At 46.9% G+C, this 26,978-nt stretch overlaps 1 protein-coding gene across 4 annotated transcripts; it reads left to right on the top strand.

The window, feature by feature from the left end:
* The first annotated feature begins 7,800 nt into the window (after positions 1-7,800).
* On the top strand, positions 7,801-25,592 carry top6bl (TOP6B like initiator of meiotic double strand breaks). 4 transcript variants are annotated; one of them, XM_085976255.1, is made up of 8 exons: positions 7,801-8,125; positions 13,656-13,777; positions 14,485-14,595; positions 16,477-16,575; positions 16,859-16,894; positions 16,996-17,125; positions 24,156-24,532; positions 25,358-25,592. In XM_085976255.1, exons 1-8 carry the CDS (start codon positions 8,086-8,088, stop codon positions 25,409-25,411), a joined length of 969 nt encoding a protein of 322 aa, XP_085832381.1. In that variant the 5' UTR covers positions 7,801-8,085; the 3' UTR covers positions 25,412-25,592. The 4 variants fall into 4 exon arrangements, with proteins under 4 accessions (XP_085832381.1, XP_085832378.1, XP_085832379.1 ...); XM_085976252.1 differs by lacking the exon at positions 7,801-8,125 and adding an exon at positions 11,940-13,099; XM_085976253.1 differs by lacking the exons at positions 7,801-8,125; positions 14,485-14,595 and adding an exon at positions 11,943-13,099.
* Positions 25,593-26,978: the final 1,386 nt, after the last annotated feature.

Here is a 26,978-nt window from a genome sequence, read left to right as displayed (position 1 = left end):
TCGCGACTGCGAAAGCGGAGTTCGACATGATGGAGCGGCTGGGGATTATTCGCCGGTCGAATAGTCCCTGGTCTTCGCCTCTCCACATTGTTCCGAAACCCGGCAGCGGATGGCGGCCATGCGGCAACTACCGACGCCTGAACGACGCCGCTACTCCTGATCGGTACCCGATCCCGCATATTCATGATTTCTCGGCCCATTTGGCGGGAAATACCTTTTTTTCAAAAGTCGACCTCATCCGTAGTTAACACCAGGTCCCCGTGCACCCGCAAGACGTCCCGAAAACCGCAGTCATCACCCCATTCGGCCTGTTTGAATTCCTGCGGATGCCGTTTGGCTTGAAGAACGCTGCACAGGCTTTCCAGCGCTTGATGGACTCCGTGCTTCGGGACCTAAAATTCCTCTTCGTCTACCTCGACGACATCCTCATCGCCAGCCCTAGCAAAGAGGAGCACCTCTGCCATTTGCGCACCCTCTTTACACGCCTCAGTCAACACAGTTTGATTATCAACCCGGCCAAGTGCCAGTTCGGCCTGCAGCGGATTGATTTCTTGGGCCACCGCATCACATCAGACGGCGCAATTCCCTTACAGACGAAGGTCGAGACGGTTACATCTTTCCCGCGCCCGCAGACCGTCAAGGCCCTACAAGAGTTCCTCGGGATGGTCAATTTTTATCACCGGTTCGTCCCTAAGGCGGCTCTGCTTATGCAGCCCTTGTACGAGGCCCTCAAGGCCAAGTCCGGTAAGGATCCGATCAGCTGGACGGCCGAGATGGACCGGGCGTTCGTTGACACCAAAGGCGCCTTGGCCAACGCAACCATGCTGGCGCACCCGCTCCCAGGTACCACCATTGCCCTTACCACCGACGCATCGGACTACACAATCGGCGCAGTGCAGGAACAGTGGATGAATGGAACGTGGCAACTGCTGGCGTTTTTCAGCCGTCGACTACGGCGAAACGAAAGAAAATACAGCACTTTTGACCGGGAGTTGCTGGCCCTTTTTCTAGCCATCTGCCATTTCCTGTTCTTACTAGAGGGACGTCCGTTCACGGCTTTTGTAGACCACGAGCCACTAACGTACGCTATGGCCAAGACTGCCGAACCGTGGTCAGCTCGGCAACAACGTCACCTGACGTTCATTTCAGAATTCACCACGGACATTCAGCATTTGTCCGGCAAAGACAACCTGGTGGCGGATTGTCTCTCCCGCGCGACTGTTCACGCGGTCCAACTCGGAATTGACTATGCCGTAATGGCTGCGGATCAAGCCTCGGACCCAGAGGTCCAAGCATACAGAACCAGCCCCTCTAGCTTCCAAGTGGCCGACGTCAAATTCCATGCCGCAGGCACCACGCTACTTTGCGACGTCTCCATGGGAGCTCCCCGCCCTATCGTGCCTGGCGCCGAAATGTGTTCGACCACATACACGGGTTGTCACACCCTGGCATAAAAGCCTCGCAAAGGCTGATGTCGTCAAAATTCGTCTGGAGGGGTATGCACATGGATGTCCGCGACGGGGTCAACACCTGCGTGGTCTGCCAAAAGGCCAAGGTACAGCGTCATGTAAAAGCTCCATTGGCCACTTTCGCTGTTCCGGAGCGTCGATTCAACCACGTGAATGTGGACCTCATGGGGCCGCTTCCACCTTCTCAAGGTTTTACACACATCCTCACAATGGTAGACCGCACCACTAGATGACCAGAGGCAGTTCCTTTGGTTTCCACCACTTCGGCAGACGTAGCCACAGCTTTCATCTCCTCTTGGGTTGCTCGTTTCGGGGTACCGGCGGACATTTCTTCCGATCATGGACCGCAGTTTTCCTCTGAGCTCTGGAATACTGTGGCTCGGGCTCAGCACCAAACTACATCGCACTACCGCCTATCATCCACAAGCGACCGGCCTGTGCGAGCGATTCCACTGGTCGCTCAAAGCCGCTCTGCGAGCCAGTCTTCAAGGCGCAGGATGGGTGGACAGACTTACATGGGTCCTTTTGGGTCTTCGCACGGCGCCCAAAGAAGATTTGCAATCGTCCTCGGCGGAACTCGTATATGGCCAGCCACTATGAGTACATGGGGATTTCCTCCCGTCTGCAACAGAGCCATGGTCCGCATCCCAGCAACTCGTCAGCCACCAGGAAGCAGCCAGATGTTTCGCTCCAGTGCCTACATCGCATCACGGCTTACAGAGCTCCCATGTCCCAACTGAGCTGAAAAGCGCCGAGTACGTGTTTATACGCCACGACGCTCACCAGGATCCGCTCAAGCCTCCTTACACTGGTCCCTTCTGCGTCATAGAGCCGGGAGACAAAACCTTTTCGGTCGATATCGGAGGTAAACCGGACCACATTTCGGTCGACCGGTTGAAGCCGGCACACTTAGACCTGGACCGCCCAGTCGAGATCGCTCAACCGCCAACACGTGGCCGACCACCCACAGTCGCCGTGCCAGATCCACCACAACCACCCGCCAGCTCTGTGGTGTATGTGCCTTTAAGAGCAATTATGGTGTATGTGCCTTTAAGAGCCCCAGGTGTACGTAATGCCGGTAATTGCCACTTGGGCTATATAAGCCTGTGTATTGTGTATATCCTTTAGAAACCCCCCCCAGACTTGCTTAGTAAATACCTATGAACCAACTCCTGTCTTCAGTGTCTTTATCTACACACGGACACTACAAGCTCGACCGTCGTCCATCAGCTTCCACCTCAGGGTTACAGAAGTCGCTCGGACAGGCTTGTCCGGCCTCCTCGCCATCTCACTTTTGCTGTTAAAGACAATTCTGGGGGGGCGCATGTGGCGGAGCCACTAAGGGACTCAGATCGTTTGTATATAATTCCCTTTAACAACATGTTAGCTACAGCCTGAGTCTGTATCTTTATTTATACTGTTTACTTGTACAGAGCGTGATTACTTTAACAGCGCAGGTAAACGCGATGACGTCACGCCGTTCATCACGTGATCCCCCACTGGTGGGAAGAACGTGATGACGTCATGACGTCAACCACGGGACCGCCCTAGCAGTCCTCGTGGAACCTCCAAACTGAGCAGACCTACACTCTATGTTCTCCTGTAGTTACTTGTTTAAACCTGTTAGTTTCCATTAAACTTCGTTTTGTTTGATTGCCTGAGTGGACCTCAGTCTTTGGATAGGAACTAGACATTCCTACAGGATCATTAAGTGGTGACTGGTGGGGAGAGGAAGGCCATGGTAGAATAATCATATAGACGTTTGAGTGACCAAATGTCCTTTTAGGAATGATGTGGGCTTGAGGAGTCAAGTGGCCAGACTTATGAAAGTAGAAATTCTGATTAGCGAATTTCACATATAAATGCTACGTTGCATTATTTGTACACAAGCATTAACTGGTTTAGACGAGGGAACTAGATGTAATATCTCCAAGTTTGCAGACGACACAAAGCTGGGTGGGCGTGTGTGCTGTGAGGATGATGCAGAGAAACTCCAGTACGATTTGGACAGGTTGGGCGATTGGGCAGATGCATGGCAGATGCAGTATAATGTGGATAAATGCGAGGTTATCCACTTTGGTGGCAAAAACAGGAAGGCAGATTATTATCTGAACGGCAATAGATTGGGAAAAGGGGAAGTGCAATGAGACCTGGGTGTCCTTGTGCACCAATCGCTGAAGGTAAGCATGCAGGTGCAGCAGGCGGTTAAGAAGGCAAATGGTATGTTGGCCTTCGTAGCGAGAGGGTTCGAGTACAGGAACAAGGATGTCTTGCTGCAGTTGTACAGGGCCTTGGTGAGACCACATCTTGAGTATTGTGTGCAGTTTTGGTCGCCTTATCTGAGGATGGATGTTCTTGCCATGGAGGGAGTGCAGCGAAGATTCACCAGACTGATACCTGGGATGGCAGGAATGATGTATGAGGAGAGATTGGGTCGATTAGGCTTATATTCGCTAGAGTTTAGAAGAATGAGAGGGGATCTCATTGAAACTTATAAAATTCTGACAGGGCTAGACAGGCTGGATGCAGGAAGGATGTTCCCGATGGTCGGGGAGTCCAGAACCAGGGGTCACAGTCTAAGGATAAGGGGTAAGCCATTTAGGACAGAGAGGAGGAGGAATTTCTTCACCCAGAGAGTGGTGAACCTGTGGAATTCTCTACCACAGAAGGCAGTTGAGGCCAATTCATTAAATATATTCAAGAAGGAGTTGGATATATTTCTTAAGGCTAAGAGGATCAAGGGATATGGGGAGAAAGCAGGGACCGGGTACTGAGTTTGGATGACCAGCCATGATCGCATTGAATGGCGGAGCAGGCTCGAGGGGCCGAATGGCCGACTCCTGCTCCTATCTTCTAGGTTTCTATGTTTAAATGGATTAATATCTGCATAAAGATAGCACACACAGGAATGCGATAAAACTACATTAAGTGTTGTACATGAACTTTGCTGATCGAATTTCTACCCTATGTTCTTATATAGATACTTAGGGGCATTTGAGTGTTTAAGCGCAAAATAAAGCCTAAACGTGATACATAAACCACAGTATTACCCAAACAGGCTGCATAAATTAAAGATGAATATGTATCTCGAGCAGCCTTTGCCTGCACAGCATTGGTATTATGTATGTACTGCACTAGGTATTGCTACCGAACGGAACTGAATGGTATTTGCGGTCAAAATCAGGAACTGAATGAAATGCATAGACGTGAGGGGAAACTTTTTTAAGCAATGAGTGGTTAGAATTTGGAATGTTACTGCCTGATAGGGCGGTGGATATAAATTCAATAGCAGCCTTCAAAAGGGAATTGGATAAATATTTGAAGGAGAAAAAATTGCAGGGATATGGGGAAAGAGCGGGGGAGTGGGACTAACTGGATTGCTCTTCGAAAGAGCCTCCTTCTATGCTGTACTATTTTATGATCCAACAGTAACTAAAATACTCTTTTTTTTTTAGGAGTGAGAAACAGGACAAATATTGCATTAATGGACAAACTGTGCTTTCTGACAGCACTCACTACATAACGTAAGTGTTAAATAACGACTTGCCTGGAATTTTTTTTTTATTCTTGGAAGGTGCACAACACTGACATGGCCTGTCTCTGTTTGCTCTCGGAAGCTGGTGGTGGGCCGAGCAATTGTTTTATAACTTAGTGGCTTGCTAGAGGACAGAAGAGCCAACCCTGTCGTGTGGGACCGGAGTCACGTAGATCAGATCGGATTGGGGTGGCAACGTCCCTAGTGAACCAGTTGAGTTTTGAACAACACTCTGGCGGTTTTCCGTGTAATTTTTTTCCAGTACCAGTCCACAAATGACCAGATTTATTGAATTCAGCTTCACAACTTGCCACAGTGGGATGTGAACTTGCGATCTCTGGGTTGCTAGTCCATTATGAATTGTGCTGTGGGATCGTATATCAGAAATGCAGCGCCGAGATCAGCACTCTCAAGCTGGAGGCTACACGATGTTACATCCATTCATTTTAATGGATGAAAAGATGTATCAGCCGTAATCCGGCACATTTACCCGCTGTACCAGCCCAAATTCCTGAAAAACACTTGTTTCAAGCAATGCTCTACGTCAAGAATGCTTAATCATAAAATGTACCCACATTATCACTCAGGCTCTCCAGATAGGCCTCTATTTGCTTATTGAATACAGTATACCACCCACATTAATGGCCTTCCCACAATTGTACCACTGCAGTTTTATTTTAGGAACATAGGAATAGGAGGAGGCCATTCAGCACCTCGGGCCTGTTCCGCCATTCAATGAGATCATGGCTGATCTGTGACCTAATTCTATTTTGATTAATGAAAATTATCTTAGTAAATATATATATATACTAGCTGGAGTGCCCGGCGGTGCCGAGGCTTTTTCGAGGGCATGTTGTTGTTGGAAGAGAGAGAGAGAGCGACTGGGGGGGGGGAAGAGAGAGAGCGACTGGGGGGGAAGAGAGAGAGCGACTGGGTGGGGGGGGGAAGAGAGAGAGCGACTGGGGGGAAGAGAGAGCGCGACTGGGGGGGGCGGGGAAAGAGAGAGCGCGACTGGGGGGGGAAAGAGAGAGCGCGACTGGGGGGGGAAGAGAGAGAGCGCGACTGGGGGGGGAAAGAGAGCGCGACTGGCGGGGGGGAAGAGAGAGCGCGCGACGGGGGGGAAGAGAGAGCGCGCGACGGGGGGGAAGAGAGAGCGCAACGGTGGGGGGGGGGGAAGGTGGCCCGATGGACCCCTGCGAAGGAAGAAGGTAAGCTCTCCCACCCCCTCACTCTTTCCCTCCCTGTCCCACCCCTTCACTCTCTCCCTTCCTCACCCTCTCTCTCTCCCTCCCCTGTCTCTCCCTGCTTTACTCTCTCTCCCTCTCCCCTCCCCTCTGTCCCTCTCCCCCCCGTCCCTCTCCCTGCCCTCCCCCCCTCGCTCCCCCCTCTCCCACCCTCTCTCGCTCCCCCCTCTCCCCACCCTCTCTCGCTCCCCCCCCACCCTCTCTCGCTCCCCCCCTCCCCACCCTCCTCTCTCTCCCCTCCCCCCACCCTCCTCTCTCTCCGCTCCCCCACCCACCTCCTCTCTCTCTCCCCTCCCCCCACCCTCTCTCTCCCCTCCCCGCACCCTCTCTCTCTCCCCCCTCCCCCCACCCTCCCTCTCTCCCCTCCCCCCACCCTCCCTCACTCCCCTCCCCCACCCTCTCTCTCTCCCCACCCCCCACCCTCTCCCTCGCCCCTCCCCCACCCTCTCTCTCTCCCCTCCCCCACCCTCTCCCCTCCCCCCACCCTCTCCCCTCCCCCCACCCTCTCTCTCCCCCCCACCCTCTCTCTCTCCCCTCCCCCCACCCTCTCTCTCTCCCCTCCCCCCACCCTCTCTCCCCTCCCCCTACCCTCTCTCTCTTTCCTCCCCCACCCCCTCTCTCTCCCCTCCCCCCACCCTCCCTCTCTCTCCCCCTCCCCTCCCCCCCACCCTCTCTCTCTCCCCTCCCCCCACCCTCTCTCTCTCCCCTCCCCCCACCCTCTCTCCCCTCCCCCCACCCTCTCTCTCCCCTCCCCCCACCCTCTTTCTCTCTCTCCCCTCCCCCACTCTCTCTCTCTCTCCCCCTCCCCCCACCCTCTCTCTCTCTCCCCTCCCCCACCCTCTCTCTCTCTCCCCCCTCCCCCCACCCTCTCTCTCTCTCCCCTCCCCCCACCCTCTCTCTCTCTCCCCTCCCCCCACCCTCTCTCTCTCTCCCCTCCCCCCACCCTCTCTCTCTCTCTCCCCTCCCCCCACCCTCTCTCTCTCTCCCCTCCCCCCACCCTCTCTCTCTCTCCCCTCCCCCCACCCTCTCTCTCTCTCCCCTCCCCCCACCCTCTCTCTCTCTCCCCTCCCCCCACCCTCTCTCTCTCTCCCCTCCCCCCACCCTCTCTCTCTCTCCCCTCCCCCCACCCTCTCTCTCCCCTCCCCCCACCCTCTCTCTCTCTCCCCTCCCCCACCCTCTCTCTCTCTCCCCTCCCCCCACCCTCTCTCTCTCTCCCCTCCCCCCACCCTTTCTCTCTCTCCCCTCCCCCACCCTCTCTCTCTCTCCCCTCCCCCTACCCTCTCTCTCTCTCCCCCCTCCCCCACCCTCTCTCTCTCTCCCCTCCCCCTACCCTCTCTCTCTCTCTCCTCCCCCCACCCTCTCTCTCTCTCTCCCCTCCTCTCCTCCCTCTCTCTCTCTCTCTCCCCCCTCCTCGCAAAGACATGGCCCAGCCGAGTCCAGCGCCCCGGTCAGCTGGAGGTCCGCAGCCGCTGTTCGGACCGCAGGCCACAAAGCACCCGAGCCCAGCGCCGGCGATGGCTCCACGGAGCTCCGTGCCGCCCCACGCACTGACATGGCCCCGCCCTCCCGAGCTGGCTTGAAGATCGCCGATTGCGGCTGAGAGACGGCCGGCGGGCCCGGTTGCCGGGGTAACCCTAAGCCCCGCCCGAGATCAGCACTCCCGATAGCCCTGCCCCCCGCCTGAGCCGAGCGGGGAATAGAGAGAGAGACGCTGCGTCTCAGCTGCTCCTGCTGTGCGCGCACCCTTTAGTAAGGTAACGGCGCTGGGCTGAGGCCCGCCCCTGCAGCCTTCGAGTGGGGCCAGGAGGTGCCTAGCTCGGGCGTGGGTGCGGAGGAGATGCCGAGGCTTCGAGGCCTACCTGGAAAAACGGGGAAAGGTAGGAAAATGAATGAGATTAGATAAGTTAATAACTTTCTAAATCTTTTTTTTAAATAACAATATGTGCTTTAAAAGCAATGTTTTTTTTAAAGACGCAGAAAGCGGGAAAAAGAAAGGAAAAGTTTGGAATCAAGATGGCGGCGACTCACCTCGGTTCAGAACGATAAGGCCCGCCCACACATGCACCGATTGGTCGACCGTCAGGTCACCAAAGCGTAGGATTGGTCAATCGTCCCGTCACTCGACCGTAGGAGGGCCCGGCCGCACGCGGCAGCAACCCGGCGTACGATTGGTCGACCTCGAGGTCACTCTGTCGCTAATGAGCGGATAATGAGATGCTAATGAGCGGAATGTTGAAGGTTTTTCGGATACCGCGGGCGCGATTTTAGCCCGGCCGAAACGTAAGTACGCTTAAGACCGTTTTGGAAAGGTAAGCTTTCTTTCGACGTAACGCACGCGTAGGTACGCTCTGTAACTTTCGAGCGCATAGCCCGACAGACGCACACGTGAGGACAGACAGACAGACAGAAGGACGGACAGACAGACAGAAGGACAGACAGATCGACCGATTTATATAGATATATATTAATAACTGTTAATTCTTTGTGCAAATTATACATTTACTTTATCTTTTTTCTGAGCAGAGACTTTGAGTGTGCAGCTGATTCACGTTGCTGCAGACTCCACCCTATTGCTGGGAAGTCTTCCCCTCTTTCCATTCCTAACAAACTAGCAGAAGATGGCGTGTGTGGAGTGCTTGAGATATTACCAATAGCAGCTATCTGCCCTTGCCTTAAGAACTATCCCAACAAACCCACCAGAGTTTCCAATGTATCTGTATCCTTAACTGAAAGGGTATACAACATACACGGCTGTAAATGGGAGATGAGTTTCTCTGCTGAAGTGCGTGCTTCTTGTGCCATGCTTCCACTGGTGTGCAATGCCCACCATATGGGGGTAGATATGATCAAGCATGAGCTACTGCACTAGCACTGGGCAATCAATATTCATTTCCTCTTGAACACGAAGCAGAAGCTGGCTTTGCTTGAACAGTTTTGGTATTCCAGCACTTGAACTGTGCCTTCCTTGTGAGTTTCCCCGAAAATATTATTTTCAGCCGCTCCCACTGAATGACAAAGGCATGTAAATGAGTAATATGAACATTCGGACAGAATGCTGCGAATACCACGGGAGCTATCATTTGGTGCGACCATAATGGGGTTTGGACATTTTACACAACTATGTATATTAGTGGCAGCTAAGGGGCAGGTGAGTACCATGTTTGTGATCTAGCCATTGAATCACGGAGTAGAGGTGGTAAAGGACTGTAACCTCTATATCTTTTTGAAATGATTACTATCACAATTTGTGCTATTACTAGTGTAGGGAAAATGATAGATAATGGCATGCTGTGGATCTAACAAATCTTTTCTACAGGTCAATGAGAGAGGGAGGTGTATGTACAGTTTTGATACTTGCTAATAACAGAGCAGCACTCCTTGACTCGACACATATATTTATATATGGACCGGCTGACTTGCCCATGTTGTTCAAGGATAGTAAAAATCCCTTGTCTTTCTTCATGGATCCGTCCCATCTAGCAGACTGGAAGCAATATGAACAATATCTGACTCAAAATACAGACCGAAAGATGGTAGAAGGAAAGTTTATATTGTTTGCTTATTTGTTTATCCAAAGGTGATATATTATGATGGTTAAAGTATTGTTTATACGAGCTGTGTGTGGATTCTGTGAAATTTCCTTCTTTGAATTGCGGTCACAAAACATGCAAAGTGGATAACATAGGTACAAAATCTTTCCCTTCTCCTTGGGTCAGCCAAGGCACTGGGACCTGGACACAAACACTAATATTACAGTAATAAAGCTACTCCGAGATCCCTCATAATAAAGAGAAGGTAAGTCTACAGGTTCATACTGTTAGTTATAAGTACTCACCAACAGAGCAGTTGCCTAGTCATTATATTTTTCCAACTTTCATTATTTTCTGTGCCCTTCTTTCCACCAATTTCTCCTCTACCCTTCTATTCCCCTGATGGTGTTTTCCCCTTGCTGGGATATGGCTCCATGGGCACCCCAATCTTGTCCGAATGGCCACTCATCATATATAAACTTACAGTGAATGTTGGATTATTCAACTGTAGGGCTATCATGTCCGAGAATGATCCTATGCGCAGCTAGTCTACACATAAATTGGGGTGATCATTCTCCTTCCCTCTCCAAGGGTACTGAGGCCAATTGTAGCACCCCAATTGTTGCCATGGCTTAAATCAGCTGACGACACAGACCCAGGGCTCAAACTTGGGATCTGCCTGATTTGTATAGCTCAGCTACTCAAGCAGCTAAGACAATGAGGGAGTTTTAAAAAAAAAACTGTGGCGTCTTAAATGTAAGGCATACATCGCGTAACGTGCATTGCACTAAGAGAGCTTACAGTTTCTCTGGGATCTAATTGTGAGTAAGGTGTCGTTTTTCTCAGTCTCCACTGAATTTTTGCAAATATTTAGCAAGAGACAAGAAAAGACGCACTAGGAGGTGCTGTGAGTATTTAACAGTAACAGTGGTCATTCATCATTAATATCTACACAGTCGTAAAACAGTCCAGTCAATTTGTCTTAGCTATTTGTATGTGTGACTATTTTTGCCTTATGTATAAAGTCCGTGAAATACCAGCCTCATTTTGTAGAGACTGGAGAAATTTTCAGTGTAAAATACCCCAGGCTTAATTATAATTACTGTTATTAGCATTAAAACCTCTACCCTGCAGCTACATACACAGCCTCATAATAGGCTTGTTGCTCTGCTCTATAATTAAAAATTCCAATTGCTAAAACAAAAGTCACTGGTAATACAACACAGACAAAACTTCTTGAACTGTTTTTTTTAATTAAATAAACACCACAAGAAATAAAAAATGCTGTCTACAGACGCCAAAGAAAATAACCTTTTCTTGAAAATAATCTTGTGCTCCTTTTGAGAGATTTTTCACCTTGAATGCTCAGTGGATAGATTGCATGAGGCTGACGCACAACCTACGCAATGAGTGTTAGCCAACAGTGGAGGGGAGGATGCTCTGCAATATTAGTGTATAAGCACTTAACACCTTCATGTGAAACACCTTCTTCGTCTGCTATTTCAACATTTTGGAGGTCATGGTTAGATGAGGAAAGATGGGAGGAGGCTCGAGTGGAGCATATACGCCGGCATAGACTGGTTGGGCCGAATGGCCTGTGATGTAAAAAGACTACGGAGCGCTTGGTTTGAGTATAAAACAAGGCTTTAATCAACTGTTTCAAAACCATGAGATTTCTAGTTACATCACTAGTTCCTGGTTACAGAAACATCCTGAGCAAGCTGGGCCCACGCCCGAGTATTTCTACTCCTTGGACGGCGCCACCAGCTGGCCGCCCAGTGTTACTTCATGAGTCATGATAAGATTCAAGACAGCCTGTTTCTATGCTGTATATCCTATGTAATGTAATGTAATGGTCATGTCAGACGGTTAATCAGCCTTTAATCCTTCCATTACTTCACACTGTTCTCCAAGAGAAGTGTGAAGGTAGGAAAACAACATTTGGGTTCATAACACGATTAAAATAATAGGCATGGGAATAGCAGTATGATTTTCAACCCAAAAATCATGATTGTTTTAACGTTTTAGACAAAAACAGCCACAAAGATTGTAACTCCATGTGATTTTTAACGTTAGTGCTAATTTTTGATTCAATATTTAGAGCAAGAATTTTTAAACCCCTAAAAAAAATGGTTTTGCTAAAAATGGTAAAGCCCAAATTTGCCCACAATGCAAAATAAAAAGTGTAACACATGCTTGAAAGCTGAAGGCAGTATGAAGCTTGAAGCCCAGTATTTGATGTTTTTCTGCAATAGCTATCCCATGTTTTATATAGGGAATCTCTCGTATTGTTGCTCACGGTTAGCCGGGGTGAAAAGAGGCTAGCGAATGGATGAAGAACAAGGTAGGGGGTGGCAATGGGATTTAGGAGAGGTTCGAGAGTAGTTGAGCAGGCAGGAGAGGCTGACAAAACAGCCCGAGCCCTCTAGAGCAAGCAAGAATAACAGGTGTAACTGTTAGCATTACAGTGTCGCCCACTGATTTCAATGTGCTGGGGGCATTAAAGTGTTACCGATTCAAAGATTTGTTTATTACCTGGGTTTATTCAAATCTGGTTGCAATTCATGTTGTACTTATTTTATTACGGATGTCAATCATGCTATATGTATTGTGTGGCAATGTTAAACTGCTTGGACCATCACATTGTATGCATTTGTCTAAGTTTACCCTGCCCATATGAACTGTATATATTTGTACACTGGTAACGCCGGCCCTGAAAGAGTTTCCCTGATGGCTCACTGGATAAATGTGTGTGGCGCTAAACCACAGGATAGAAGGTTCCGGATTCAATTCCCGATTGTGCTGAGTTAGCTGACCTCAGCTCAGAAAGCTGTTGGTGCACCACAATTGCTCTCAATGCCCCTGGTCAATGGAGGGGAACACTCAGCCAGGGTTCCCACTCCTATTCACTATCCGACGACCTATGCTGGAGTGTGTGCGTTTGGTGAGGATAGGATCCACTTCAAGTGTGATGTGCTGTACGGTCAAAATCCTGCTGATGGTCACTAGACCACGCACGAACAATGGCCACTTCAGTGAAGTACTGGAGGGCTGGTAGCACTACTGGAACTCTACCTACAGAAAAGCCAATGCCTGCAGGAGAGGGGGAAAGAAACTGGAAAACAAATTTTAAAAGCCAATTACACTGTATACATCTGTGTTGTGTTACAGGATTAGCCTGCCCAGATATCAGTTACACTGTTAAGTCAATACTAGAAGATGACTGGTCTGAATGTGGTGAAGCCCAACAGCAGATGGTGCTTCTCTTTCTCTTTATTAAATACTGGGATGACTTCCACTTGGAGCTGTTGGATGTAATAGGTAATTTCACAAAGCCTAGTCTTTGAATTTCTTTTGGGTTCAGGTATGGGATATATTTATATTATTGTCACGTTTGTTTGTCAAGATACGCAAGTGGATCCCTACTTGTTTCCTGTCTAGATTGCAATTGAGAGCTGATTATCCCATTGGTTCTGTGGGTGCAAGCAGACATTACCATGACTCAAATCTCTGATTGGGTGTTTGTGCAGAAGTGCAGGGTCCTACTTTTGGAGGGGAGGGCAGTTTGGGGTTTCATTTCTAAGTGAACCACAGTGATTGGGGCTCAATCATCCCATGTTGATATGCCTTATGGCTTTATTGAGGTTGGCAGTCAAGCTGGCCTTGTACTTTGAGTTTCCTTCCTGTGATTGCAGTTATGTTGATTATTGCTTGCTTTATATTTGAAAATTATAGTGAAACTCAGGCCTAGGTTTTACAATCGTAATGCCAATGACATTCCATTTGGATTGCCCTTGGCATAATGATCTTGAAACCTAGGCCTCTTTAAAAGAGGTGCTCATGGTGAGACTCTTTAATGTATTTCTCTTTTTGATAGGAGGACAGCAAACTGTTGTTGAACATCTGGACCAGATTCTTCATTATAACAAAGATGCTGTGAGGAAATCAATTCAACCCGTGCTTCACAAAGTCCTGGATGAATACTTACAGTTCAAGAAGGTATCAGTGACTAACATATAGGACAAGTGATGAGGAGTTGTGAAATACGATTTATATCCCAATAGTGGGTTGACCTGAAACTTTACAAGCAACTTGCACAATGGGATTTAGATCTCATCTCGCGGCTCCTAGCAATGTTCTGTCAGTATCACATTGCAATAGAAACATCAATGATTGAATAGCCGAAACATAAAGACCAGCAAGATCTGAGATTTAGTTCCCAGCCTGTGCTGAGTTAGTTGATCTCGGACGGGTAAGCAATCCTTCTGGGTTAGGGAGGGGAACGTCGCCCAGAGTTCCCCGCTCCTGATTGCTCTACAATATCCCTTATGGGCATAAATTCAATAAACCTGGTCATTTGTGGCCTAGCACCAGAAAAATAACCATGAAAGCTTCTGGGTTGTTGTAAAAAAAACAACAGATTCACTAATGTCCTTAAGGGAACCTACGTCCCTCTATCTGATCTGGCCTACATGTGACTCCAGTCGCACGCCATGTGGATGATTATTAATGCTAACAGGTAAACTAAGGATGGACATTAAACACAGCCTTGCCAGTGTCACCCCCATCCCAAGAAAAAAATTAAAGAACAATTATGGGACAACACCTCCTAGCACGTTTAAAAACTATATTTGATTTTACTGACGTGATTGAGAACAGAAGGACATCCTGTGAACCAGCAGTTACTTAGCTTTTTTCCGCCGTAGAATCAGAGAAGAATGCAGACTGCAACCCCTGTCATCTGTGATGCCATTCAGAGTATATTGTCCAGCAGTACAAATCGTGATTTTAGAACCAAGTCTCTACAACTCTTGAAGGTATGGACGGGAATCCTCCGCTGTGGTTGGCAAACAACATACATAATCTAAGCAGACATGAACAGAAGGTGGTACTGAGACAGACACAAACTGCACTGTACCAAATATGAGGACATCAAAGTGTCATACCATCTTCTACAGAACGTAGTACCTCAATGGTTTGGTGGGAAAAGGCACTGCTCAGTACGGCACCAGCCACACAGACAGTGAAGGATACCAGATTCAATTCTTGGCACCGTCTTGATGGGCTACATGAGCTGTTTCTGTGCTGTAATCTAATATTCTGTGGTCTGTGCTGTGTTAGCTGATCTCGGTCAAGGCACCAGTGGGGCGCTGCAACTATCCCCAGCATCCTTAGGCTAGAGAGAGCAAAAAATGCCCAGGGTTCCCACTCCTGATTGCATTCTGTTGGAAAGAGTGCACATGCGGAGATCAGGTGATGCCTTCCATGACGGATTAGCTTGTTGACAATCTCTTTGTCGGCTCATTAATGAAGAAGAGCCACTTGGCCGAGGTACTGAAATGCATGGAATTGTACTCCAGCGTCTGTCAACGGCTTCAAGAGAGATGAGGAAAACTGATGTCAGACTTTTCACGGAGTGTGTCATGCTCACTTATTTCTTACTGTTTAAAACTCATTGTTTTCATCGCTATCCGTTGTTTTTGTGCTTTCACCGTAACACAGGAGTGGGGCACTGTCCAGGAACCGGACAACAGCACAGCTCCATCAGTCAACAGAGATTTGTGCTTTTGTGGAGTGGGGCTGGTCTATACCAGAATTATACCTCCAATCCACTTCTCCTGTGCAGTGCTCAATCTAGCAACCCAGATAAGAACTAGGAATACTCAGCCTTTGGGGTCAAGTGAGATTGAATGATATGCAAGGCTGGACGATAGGTTAGAGTCGTACATTCTACCTTTTGGTGTTACCTTCATGATGAAGATGGTTGTTGATAAGGATGTCCCAGTTAAGATTTTCTTCATCCCCCATTGAGTGACACACATAGGCTGTACATTAATGGTAATTTCACAAGTCCGCATTGCCAGGGGGAGCTGAGGCCACCACCAGCACATATCTGAAATTCAGGTATGCATTGCCCACGATTTTCCAATCATTATGGTCAGAACATCATGGGTATTGTGCGCCCAAATTTCCAGGTGAGGCCCCCTGCTGCCAGCGCGGACTGTTAAAATTGCCCCTAATATGCTTAGTGTCTCCAAGTTTTTGTAAACTTTAATTTGAAGGGGTGAACTTTCCCTGTTTCGTCCCTGTTTTTCTTCCATTGGTCTTTCTGGGACATGGTAGCGACCTGCACCAGGCCTTCGCCAATGTTGCTCTGAGCCACTCGGCAGAAGGTGTACCAGAAAGGCCCAGCGCAATTCTCCTTTCTTCTCTCCCTCCAGTAAGCACCAAGTTCTGGCGATCAGGAACTGAGTGCCGTGGGATAATGAACCCACATCCCTTCACTACCTTGGCGTCGAAAATTGATGCTTTCAATATACTGTGGCGCTCTTTATTTCTCCTCTCCTCAATTGTCTCTCTTGCAGCCTGACCACCAGGGCAGCAGATGACACCATTGCAGGCCTTTGCCAATGTATAATCAAATACCTGTACTACAAAACTGTGCAAGATTGGCCTGGAGTGATTCCCCTTCTGACCTTCCAGTGACGCCTCTGCTAGCAGTTTTCCCACAATGGCACGGCTGACATTAGGAACTCGCTCTGTGCAGTAAGGCATTGGAGTTCCAACATGCTACTGTACTCCACTGCACCACTTGTTTCCACCATTTCTTTTCACTAGCAAGCTTGCTTAGAAAATTGAAAGCCTAAATGATTACAGATGTAATTTAATTTACAAGATACTTACTATTGAATTTCTAGGTCTCAAATACCCAAGAAATGAAGACATCACTTCAGAATTCTCTACAAAATGTTATCCAGAACAGATTTCTCCTGAGCAGAGTCTGTGACACCAAACGTGTATGTTCGTAAATAACTAGAGATTTGATTATGACTGAGTGATTCAGAAGACTTGCGTTGCTGGTTTGCTTCCTGGATGTGGTTGACTTTAATACAACGTGGTGAATTTTCTGTATTTCACGATCCTTAATGATCTGGTTATACTACTCCAAAGTGAGATTCTGTGAGATTGTATGTATTATGTGAATAAACTGAAGAGGTAATGCATGATCCTGAGAAAGCCAATAGCTTCTGTAACATTATCTGTACATTTTATTCACTGTTCACACTTTATATCCTTCAGAAAAAAGTGCTTGGGGCACCCATTATTCCCCACAAGGTAAATTCTCAATCTTGCATGGGCCATTAGGGTTGATACTGTGATTGATGTCGAGTGAGTCCAGCTGCACAGGATTAACATTGGTTGTCTTTTGACTGAAGGTTCATTCAGGAAATGGTGGCCATGTGCAATCTAACAGTGATTCAGCTACCTCAGAGACCAGCCAGGAGAATCTGTATGACATAGACCACTTCCAGAGGATCCATAAAGAGCTTGAAGGTTCTGAGTCAGGTACAAAACTAATCTAGAACAAACTATCTGATCCACTCTGTGCCCACCCCCCTCCCCGCATATCTTTGTGTCTCCAACATACTCCTATCTCCCATCTGCCTTATGTTTCTCAGATTGGCCGACCTCTGTGTCTCTGAGTGAGTCCAGATAACACTGTTAACCTGTAGACTCTGAGCTTAAATCTGCAGCCTATCAATGCATTATCCAGATATATAATATAACTTCAGGAAAGTTTACAGTTTTTCTTTCTGTGTCCCGTTCCCCACCTCACAACTCTTTCTGTGCCAACATCTTCCCCAGCCACGAATACAGTCTTGAGTGTTACATCGTTATATTATTACATCGTTAAATGGAACTACTTGTTACATCGTTATATGGAACTACTTTGGTTAGTGTATTTATATTGCTATGTGGCGCACTCTGAAAGGCAGTGTGCAGTGCAAGGTTGGACATCTTGTATCACTCCGCACCATGCGGCAGCAACATCATAAAAACAAGAATACAACTGAGTAAAAGTCGTAAACTAAAATTAGTTAAAAGTATCTAATACATAGTAATAAGAACACAAGGAGACACAACATGGTGGCAGCGGTATAAGTGAGTACAACTTGTACCATATGAACTACGAATAAGACGAAAAGTGAATATATGAGCTGATCGTGAGTGCCGGTGTCTGCGGTGATTGAGCGTGAATCGTATGGGCAACTAAGATGGCGGCTGCCGCGGCACTGACTGCGCAAATGCAACCCCTCATGAACTGGGAAGCCGACGATATAGTAGAGGCATTCCGCAAGTTCAAACAGAAATGTAACCTTACATTCAAAAGCTTCCTGAAGGGTACTGCCAATGAGGAAAAGGTTAGTTACATTCTATTGTGGACAGGAGAAAAAGGTCTAGATTTGTATAATAGCTGGAGTTTGACTGAAGAGGAAAAGGAAAACCCTGCAACAATCTTTGAGAAATTCAGCAACCATCTAGAGCCTAAATCCAATCACCGTATACACAGATATAAATTCCAGAGTCTAAGACAGGAACTCGGTGAAACAGATGACAATTTCCTGACAAGGCTGAGAAATGAAGCCAGCAAGTGTGCATTTAAGGAAATGGAGGAAAGGCTTGTGGACCAGCTGATATGGGGGTCAGCGCATGCAGAGGTACAAAAAGCCCTGATAGGGAAGGAAAAGCTCGAAATAACAGAGGCTATAGATACTGCGAGAGCTCATGAAGCCATGAAGCAGCAAATGAGAACGCTGACTTTTCAAACGGCTGACATGCGGACGGCTTCTGAGACGGACAACAGAGTGGATACAGTGAGAGAAAAATACAACACACAAAGACATGCACATGACAACGGGAGAAACATGTGCAGAAACTGTGAAAGACCGCACGATTATACAGACAGGAGGAAATGTCCAGCATATGGAACAAGCTGCAATGCATGTGGCAAACTGAACCACTGGGAAAAGAGGTGTAGAACGAAGAAAGAAGGAACATACATCAAAAACAAAGGCGGACAGCAGAACCAGAGAAAGACACACAATATCCATGCCATGGATGAACAGGATGATGATGATTATGGCCATGACAATACACTAAACATTGAAACCATAAAGGTACAGCTTCATGAGATGTCCAGAGCGGAAAATACTCCGAAGAGAGAATTGCACACCATCATCCAAATCGAAAAGAGGGTCAAAGGTCAGCCCACAACCATCAACTTATAAGTTGAAGCTGGACACAGGGGCTCAGAGCAACATTCTCCCATTGAGACTGTACCAGCAGATCTTTCCCGAAAACTTGAGAGAAGATGGCTACCCGAAAAATGGTTGTTTAAAGGCAAGTAATGTCACGCTGACAGCATACGGGGGGAGTGAGATTAAACAACTCGGAATAACCTTTGTCAAAGGGACACATAAAAGAAAGAACATCAACTGCATGTTCTATGTCACCGACACTGAGGGGCCAGCGATCCTGGGATTAAACAGCTGCGAGAAGTTGAGATTGATCTTGGTGAATCACGAGCTGATGGAAACGTCACTGAGAATAGACAGCAACACCCCGCTGGAGAATCGCCCACAAATCAAGAGTAAAAAAGACTTGATAGACATGTATCCGGAATGTTGATACAGTGGGATGTTTCGGAGATTTCCAATACCACATCACCATCGATCCAGAGATAAAACCCGTTATCCATGCTCCATGAAAAGTACCCATCGAGCTGAAGACAAAGCTTGAAAGAGAGCTAAAGGAGATGGAAGAAAAAGGAGTGATCGTAAAGGTCACTGAACCCACAGACTGGGTAAACTCAATTGTGGTACGAGAAAAGCCAAACGGGCGTCTCAGAATATGTTTGGACCCCAAAGATCTAAACCAGGCGATAAAGAGGGACCACTATCCCAACCCAACGCTAGAGGAGATTACACCATTACTGGCAGGAGCCAAGGTTTTCTCAAAATTAGATGCCAGAAATGGATATTGGAACGTGAAGTTGGATGAGGAATCAACAACACTGACAACATTCAACACACCATTTGGGCGTTACAAATTCCTGCGGCTACCATTCGGGTTAAAGGTCAGTCAAGATATCTTTCAACAGAAAGTAGACGAGATATACAGAGGCTGTGCAGGAGCTATAGGAATAGCTGATGATATTCAGATCTATGGAGCAGATGAAAGAGACCATGATATGCACCTACATGAGGCCATGGAGCGTACCAGGAAGGCTGGGATCAAGTTAAATGCCGATAAGTGCATAGTTAAAGTCAAGGAATGCCAATTCTTCGGTATGATTTACACACCAGAGGGAGTCAAGCCAAGTCCTGAGAAGATTGCGGCGATTGCTGAAATGAAACCACCCAAAGATAAGAAAGAGCTGAGGAGTTACCTCGGCTTGGTCCAATACATGAGTTCTTTCATCCCACACATGTCGGAACATACAACAAATCTCAGAGAGCTATTGAAAGAAGACGCCGAATACCAGTGGTCTGAATCACATGAAAGGAATTTCAAACAACTTAAAGAACTGTTGTGCAAGGAAACAAGTCTGTCATATTATGACAGAAGAAAACCAGTCACTCTACAAGTAGACGCTTCTACCAGAGGACTAGGGGCAGCTCTTGTGCAGGAAGGAAAGCCAATAGCTTTCGCATCAAAGGCCTTGACGTCAGCCGAGACGAGATACGCCAACATAGAAAGAGAACTATTAGCAGTAGTGTATGGATGCGAGAAATTCCATACATACCTGTATGGAAGGCAGTTTATAATAGAGAGTGACCATCGTCCACTAGAACAGATCTACAATAAGAATCTGTGCAAAGCACCTACAAGACTGCAAAGACTACTTCTAAGGCTTCAAAGCTACGACTTCACGCTTAAATATAAGCCAGGAAAGGAAATGGTGCTAGCAGATGCGTTGTCTTGATTGTCACCATATGAGAAACACGAGGTGGAGGGTCTAACAGTAAAAATCCACCACCTAGTGAGTGTTACCCCTACAAAGCTCAGTCAAATCAGAGATGAGACTAGCAAAGATGAGGAATTGCAACTACTCACACAACAAGTGATACAGGGGTGGCCGGAGAGAATCCAGCAGGCACAAGCGACAATTCATCAATACTGGACGATTAGAGACGACATCGCAATAGAAGATGGTATTCTCCTTGCTGGATCGAGGATCATCATGCCAAAGACGATGCAGACAGAACTTCTCCATCTAATACATGAAGGCCACATGGGAATGGAGAAATGCAAGCTGAGAGCCAGATCAGCTGTATACTGGATAGGCATGTACAAAAATATCGAACAGATGGTTTCTGCATGTGGTATATGCCAGAAATACAGAAATGCACAACAGAAAGAGGAGATGATACCCAGTGAAATACCGTCAAGACCATGGCACACTGTTGGGGCAGATCTCTTCATGTGCAATCAAGAATGGTATCTCATAGTGACAGATTACTATTCCAAGTTTCCTTTTGTGAGAAGGATGAAAGATCTGAGAGCCACAACTACCACCAGAATTGCAAAGAGCTTGTTTGCTGAACAAGGAATCCCGGAAAAGGTAATCTGTGACAATGGAACCCAGTTCACATTAAGTGAATTCAGAGCTCTGGCAGAAAAGTATGGGTTCAAAATAGTAACCTCCTCCCCACATTTCCCAAGGGGACACGGATTCATCGAAAGACAGATCCAGACTGTCAAGAGAACTCTCATCAAAAGTAGTGAGATGGGGGAAGACCAAGACCTTGCCCTCCTATCACTCAGATCAACACCACTGAAAGCAGACATGAAATCACCTGCGGAATTGCTGAATGGGAGGAAGTTTAAGACTACCCTACCAGCAAAAATACATCCTCCCCAGGACCAGGAGGACTTCAGACAGAAGTTGGCAGAAGCACAAATCGTAGGAAGCAAACATTACGACAAACATGCAAAGATGCTACCAGAATTGCTGAATGGGCAATCAGTGCATGTGCAAGACCCGGTGTTGAAAACCTGGAATCCAGCCAAGGTCATTGGAAAAGCTGATACTCCAAGATCCTACTTCATAGAGACCGAACCTGGTAACCAATACAGACGGAACAGACTCCACATCAGACCTTCACCTGAACTGGTTAAGCAGCAGACAACATCAGCAACATTGACAACACCAGCTACCACAAGCAGTACGATGCCAGAAACAAGCGCCACAAATCAAACAACCACGAGCATGCACACTCCAACTCCAAGTGCGACAGCAATAACAACAACAAGAGCAGAACACACCAAAACACCGCAGAGAGGAGTAGTCACCACCAAATCCACAAGATGGAGGGACAACATCCAGCCACCTGAGCGATATCACGAATAAGAAAAGAAAACTCACGATTCTTTGTATTTGATAATAATAGTTTAGATATAATATTTTTTAAATTAAATTAAATTTCATGTTTTAGTTTTTTTGAAAAAGAGGGATGTTACATCGTTATATTATTACATCGTTAAATGGAACTACTTGTTACATCGTTATATGGAACTACTTTGGTTAGTGTATTTATATTGCTATGTGGCACACTGTGAAGGCAGTGCGCAGTGCAAGGTCGGGCATCTTGTATCACTCCGCACCATGCGGCAGCAACATCATAAAAGCAAGAATACAACTGAGTAAAAGTCATAAACTAAATGAGTTAAAAGTGTCTGTATTACATAGTAATAAGAACACACAACATGGAGACCAGCTGCAGAGTTTCTGTGAGTGTCCTTGTGTACACAGGCACTAAAAAGTACTCAAGAGCAGCCTGAAGGACAAGGGTGGGCAGGAGAAGGAATACTCCAGCTTGCTTTCCCTTTCCTGTCTGTGAGGATGTATTTGACATCTGTTCAGTGCTTCTATGTTTGTGCCAGCTTGCTGAGATAGGAAAACTCACTAGGGGCAATTTTAACTGGAGGCACACAACGGGAGGGCGGAGCACACCTACCACCCGCCCATTGTTACTGCTGTGAGGCCTGAGCCATTGTGAGGCCTGGGTCTCATTCACATTCAGCCAGTGACCTGCGGGCACCAATAGGGCAAGCTGCTGCAGCTCAATGGTTGTAGGAGGGCTGGAAATAGCTTGGCTCCCATACTAGCCGCCCGACGTTCGGAGCCTGGGATGGGCGGAGATCGGTGACGGGGGTTTTGTGCGGGCTGGAGTTTTTCGCATCAGCACCGTCCCTCCTCAGAAAAACCCACCCTTGACCCCTTTGTCCTTGCAAACTACCGTCCCATCTCCAACCTCCTTTTTCTCTCTCTAGTCCTTGAACTGGTTCTTGCCTCCCAAATCCGTGTCCATCTTTCCCACAACTCCATTTTGAACCTCTCCAATTAGGCTTCCACCCCTGCCGCAGCACTGAATTGGCCCTAATCAACGTCACAAATTATATCCTATGACTTTGGTGCACTGTTCCTCTGCAACCTTCTCAACCTGTCTGTAGTCTTTGATATAGTTGACCACATCATCCTCCTCCAACACCTCTCCTCTCATCCCGCTGGGTGGGACTGCCCTCACCTGGTTCCACTCCTGCCTATCCAGTCATAGCCAGAGAATCTCCTGCAATGGCTTCTCTTTCCACCCTCACACCATTACCTCTGGAGTCACCCAAGGATCTATCCTTGGTCTCCTCCTATTTCTCGTCTACGTGCTGCCTCTTGGTGAAATCACCTGAAAGCTCAACGATAGGCTCCACATATACGCTGGCGACACCTAGCTCAACCTCACCATCACCTCTCTCAACCCCTCCACTGCCTTTGTGTAGTCAGGCTGGTTGTCCGGCATCCAGCCCTGGCTGAGCGGAAATATCCTCCAAATTAACACTGAGAAGACCAAAGTCATTGTCTTTGACCTCCACCACAAACTCTGTTCTCTATCCACCAATTCCATCTCCCTCCCTGGCCACTGTCTCAGGCTGAACCAGACTGTTCGCAACCTCGCCGTCCCATTTGACGCTGAGCTGAGATTCTGACCCTACACCCTCTCCATCACCAAGACTGTCTACTTCCACCTCCGTAATATCGCTCGTCTCCTCCCCTCCACGCTTTTGCTGCCTCCAAACTCGCCTTTTCCAATACTCTCCTGACCGGCCTCTCCTCTTCTACCCACCATAAACTTAAGCTCATCCAAAACTTGGCTTTCCATATCCTCATCCACACTAACGTAAATGGGGTGCTAGCGTAAACAGGGTAGCAAGTGGCCCACAACACTATTTTCAGGCTGCGACCGCCTTGTTTACACTAAGCGGTGGACCCTTAACAAATGGTGTGGAATGTCACAGAGCCAGATCATTCCCAGCAGCAGAAGAGCAGGGTTGATCAGTGGAGATGTGGAAATGGATTAATATTCTGGAGGTTTGCCCTCTTACCTTGGAGTAACTTTGTCTCAGGAGATTAAATAGGTGGGATATACAAGTACGAAATGGGGACTGTATTTGATGTGACTTGCAATGTTTATGGGAGACTTGATAAGGCGCTATTTGAATGCAAGTTATTTTTTATATCTAATATTGTGTTTCGTAGACCCATCATTCACACCAGTGGATTCGAACATTCTTTACTGCAGCGATGAATCTCCACATGTAACGTCAGAAACTGCTTTCAGTTTTGGCAGCATTGAACAAAGAATAGGCACTAGGAAAAGACGGCTGGAAGCATGCAGAATGAAGCCCTGCGTGGATCAGTACAGTAGACCTTTCAAAAAAACAATGAATGGAGCATACAACCACCCTCGGATGGAAAATGCTAGCACAGACGATGTCTCCTTGCTGAAAACAGATAGTCAGGTCTCAGCACCTGTCCCGACAAGATTACCATCTGAGACAACTGGCCATTTTGAGGTGCAGTGCAATATAATGAGCACTAAGCAAACGATCACTAGAAAACCAACTGAAGATCAGGTTTGTGACTATATCCAGAATTCGTACCCTAGTTTATATTTTTTGCTCAACCAGGTGTCTGACAAACATGGAAACCCATCGCCATATTTATGGTACTAGACTCGTAACCCAGAAGTTGAGTTCAAATCCCATCATGGCAAGTTGTGAAACTGAATTCAATAAATCTGTTATGTTGTGGGCTAGCACCAGAACAAAATGACCGTGAAAGCTGTCAGATTGTTATAACAGCGCAACTGGTGAATTAATATTCTGCAGAGAAAGGAACCTGCCATCCCTACCTGGTATAACCTACCTGCACGTGACTTGCCTATGGTTGACTCTTAATGACCTCTAAAATGGCCGAGTTAAGGCACAACGCCTTTCTTGAGGCAACTCGGGATGGACAATAAACGTGGCTTCACCAGCGTCACCCACATCTTGAAAACGAGCAGCAAAGACCTAACCACAGATTTTAGGCACAAGGTTGACCCGTGTGTGTGTGTAGGCCTACTGCTGGCATTTAATTGGCAAAAATCACACCGCTTACACGCACAGAATAATTACTGCTGATTGTCCAGCAAGGACCACCCGACACTGAGGCATGAGCTTATTGAATTATCTGGGGCCAAATGGGGAAGTTCCCCAGTGACCGGTTTTTGAAAGTAATCTTACTGCTCTTTTATGAACTGTTTCACTGGTGATATTATGACTTGAACAGAATAAGCATGGCTTAACTTTATTCTATGGCATCATCAGGGAAGCGGAATATCAAATGTTTTCTATTGGAGATTGGAGATTGGCCTCTTTGACAATGACAGTAATATTTTCATGTTCTCTTGTGTGCAGGAGGAATACTTGTGGCTTCAGGAAGTTTCCCACTTGTCTGATTGGACACATTGATGTTTACCCAATGAAGGTGGGCTGAATGCATCCTTAATTCATCAACTCCCAACAATATAGTATTAATAACAGCAGGATACGAGCCACATGCAATACAAAATAGCAAATAACTGCAATGAATGTTACCAAATGTATAATGAAGCAAAAGGGCAAATTCTAAAATAAAGTTGTTTCTGAGTGAAATAAAGAATAGATTTGCCTTTCTAATCTAGGCTTTATTAACTTTAAAAATCCAGTAGCACATCTTTCAACACCAGTCTCCAACCATGACTAGAGAGAACTGAATTTAAGATGGCCACCACAAATCACCTGACATCCACTACCAATGAGTTTACAGCATATATCTCAAGGTAGAAACAAACAACCAATTACAATCCTTCTTACTAACACAGAGAACAACCACCCCATTCACCAATCACAATACTTCTTATTAAACATAGGAATAATCACCACATTCACCCTTCCTTTTAAAACATGCTCCAACCTAAAATAACCTTTACAATTTATAATTAATTTATTTACAACTAAAATACAAATATAATATTTCAACAATTTTAAAACATTACTATCAATTTAAAAGTCCATTTTCAATCGGTCGACCGGATATCTTGTTCGTGTCGACCTTCTTAACCTTGGTGAAATTCCTTGCCCTCCCACACCCGGAGACACCGAAGTATCTTCTGCAGGAAGGCTATCCATATCCCGATTATCAACGGTTTCCGGATTGGAAATCCCATCAGGAAGTAAACTAGGACGGTCATGAACATCCATCAAAGGCTGACTAATAGAAGTATAATTATCTGCAATAGGATTGGAAATATTCGTAGTATCTATAACAACATCCACATTATCTGAATCATGACTATTATTAGTATCCTCGGAAGAGGGCTGGCCACCACGAGGAGCCAAGTCTTTAATTGAAACAGTACTTTCTTTCCCATCTTGGAATCGAATATGAGCATATTGGGAATTTGCCTCCAACAGCTCCACCTCCTCCACTAAAGGATCATATTTTGACAATCTAACATGGCGTCGAAGCAGCACAGGTCCCTGCATAGTAAGCCATGAAGGTACCGAATATCCCGTAGTAGATCTCCGTGGGTAATTAAAGAGCCTTTCATGGGGGGTCACATTAGTAGCCGTTGAAAGCAATGATCTAATGGAATGCAGGGCATCAGGCAGTACCATTTCCCACTGTGTATTCTTAAGGTTCCGGGATGTCAAAGCCAACATAACTGCCTTCCAGATCACCCCATTGTATCGTTCACACTGTCCATTACCCTGGGGGTTATACGGGGTAGTTCTACTAGTAGAAATTCCCCGACTCTGAAGGTATTCCTTCAACTGGGAAGACATAAAAGAACTTCCCTGATCCGAATGGATATACGCAGGCATCCCAAAGATGACAAAAAGTTGAGTCAGACATTTGATAACTGTAGCAGCTGATACATCTGTGCAAGGAAAAGCAAAAGGAAATCTTGAAAACTCATCCACAACAGTAAATATGTATCGATTTTGAGTTGTTGAAGGAAGAGGCCCCTTAAAATCAACGCTCAGACGTTCAAAA

This window comes from Somniosus microcephalus, unplaced genomic scaffold, assembly GCF_052327205.1.
Source record: "Somniosus microcephalus isolate GS21.2 unplaced genomic scaffold, FLI_Smic_1.0 unresolved_chr2, whole genome shotgun sequence".
Classification (NCBI taxonomy): domain Eukaryota; kingdom Metazoa; phylum Chordata; class Chondrichthyes; order Squaliformes; family Somniosidae; genus Somniosus; species Somniosus microcephalus.
Note: the sequence above shows the minus strand (reverse complement) of the source record. Positions and strands in the feature narration are given on the sequence as shown.

Coding starts and splice junctions, on each gene's coding strand:
- top6bl (XM_085976252.1), top strand. CDS start 12,802: ATGGCCACTTCAGTGAAGTACTGGAGGGCTGGTAGCACTACTGGAACT. Junction 16,576..16,858: donor GAGTCTGTGACACCAAACGT/GTATGTTCGTAA, acceptor TATATCCTTCAG/AAAAAAGTGCTTGGGGCACC. Junction 24,533..25,357: donor GAAAACCAACTGAAGATCAG/GTTTGTGACTAT, acceptor TCTTGTGTGCAG/GAGGAATACTTGTGGCTTCA.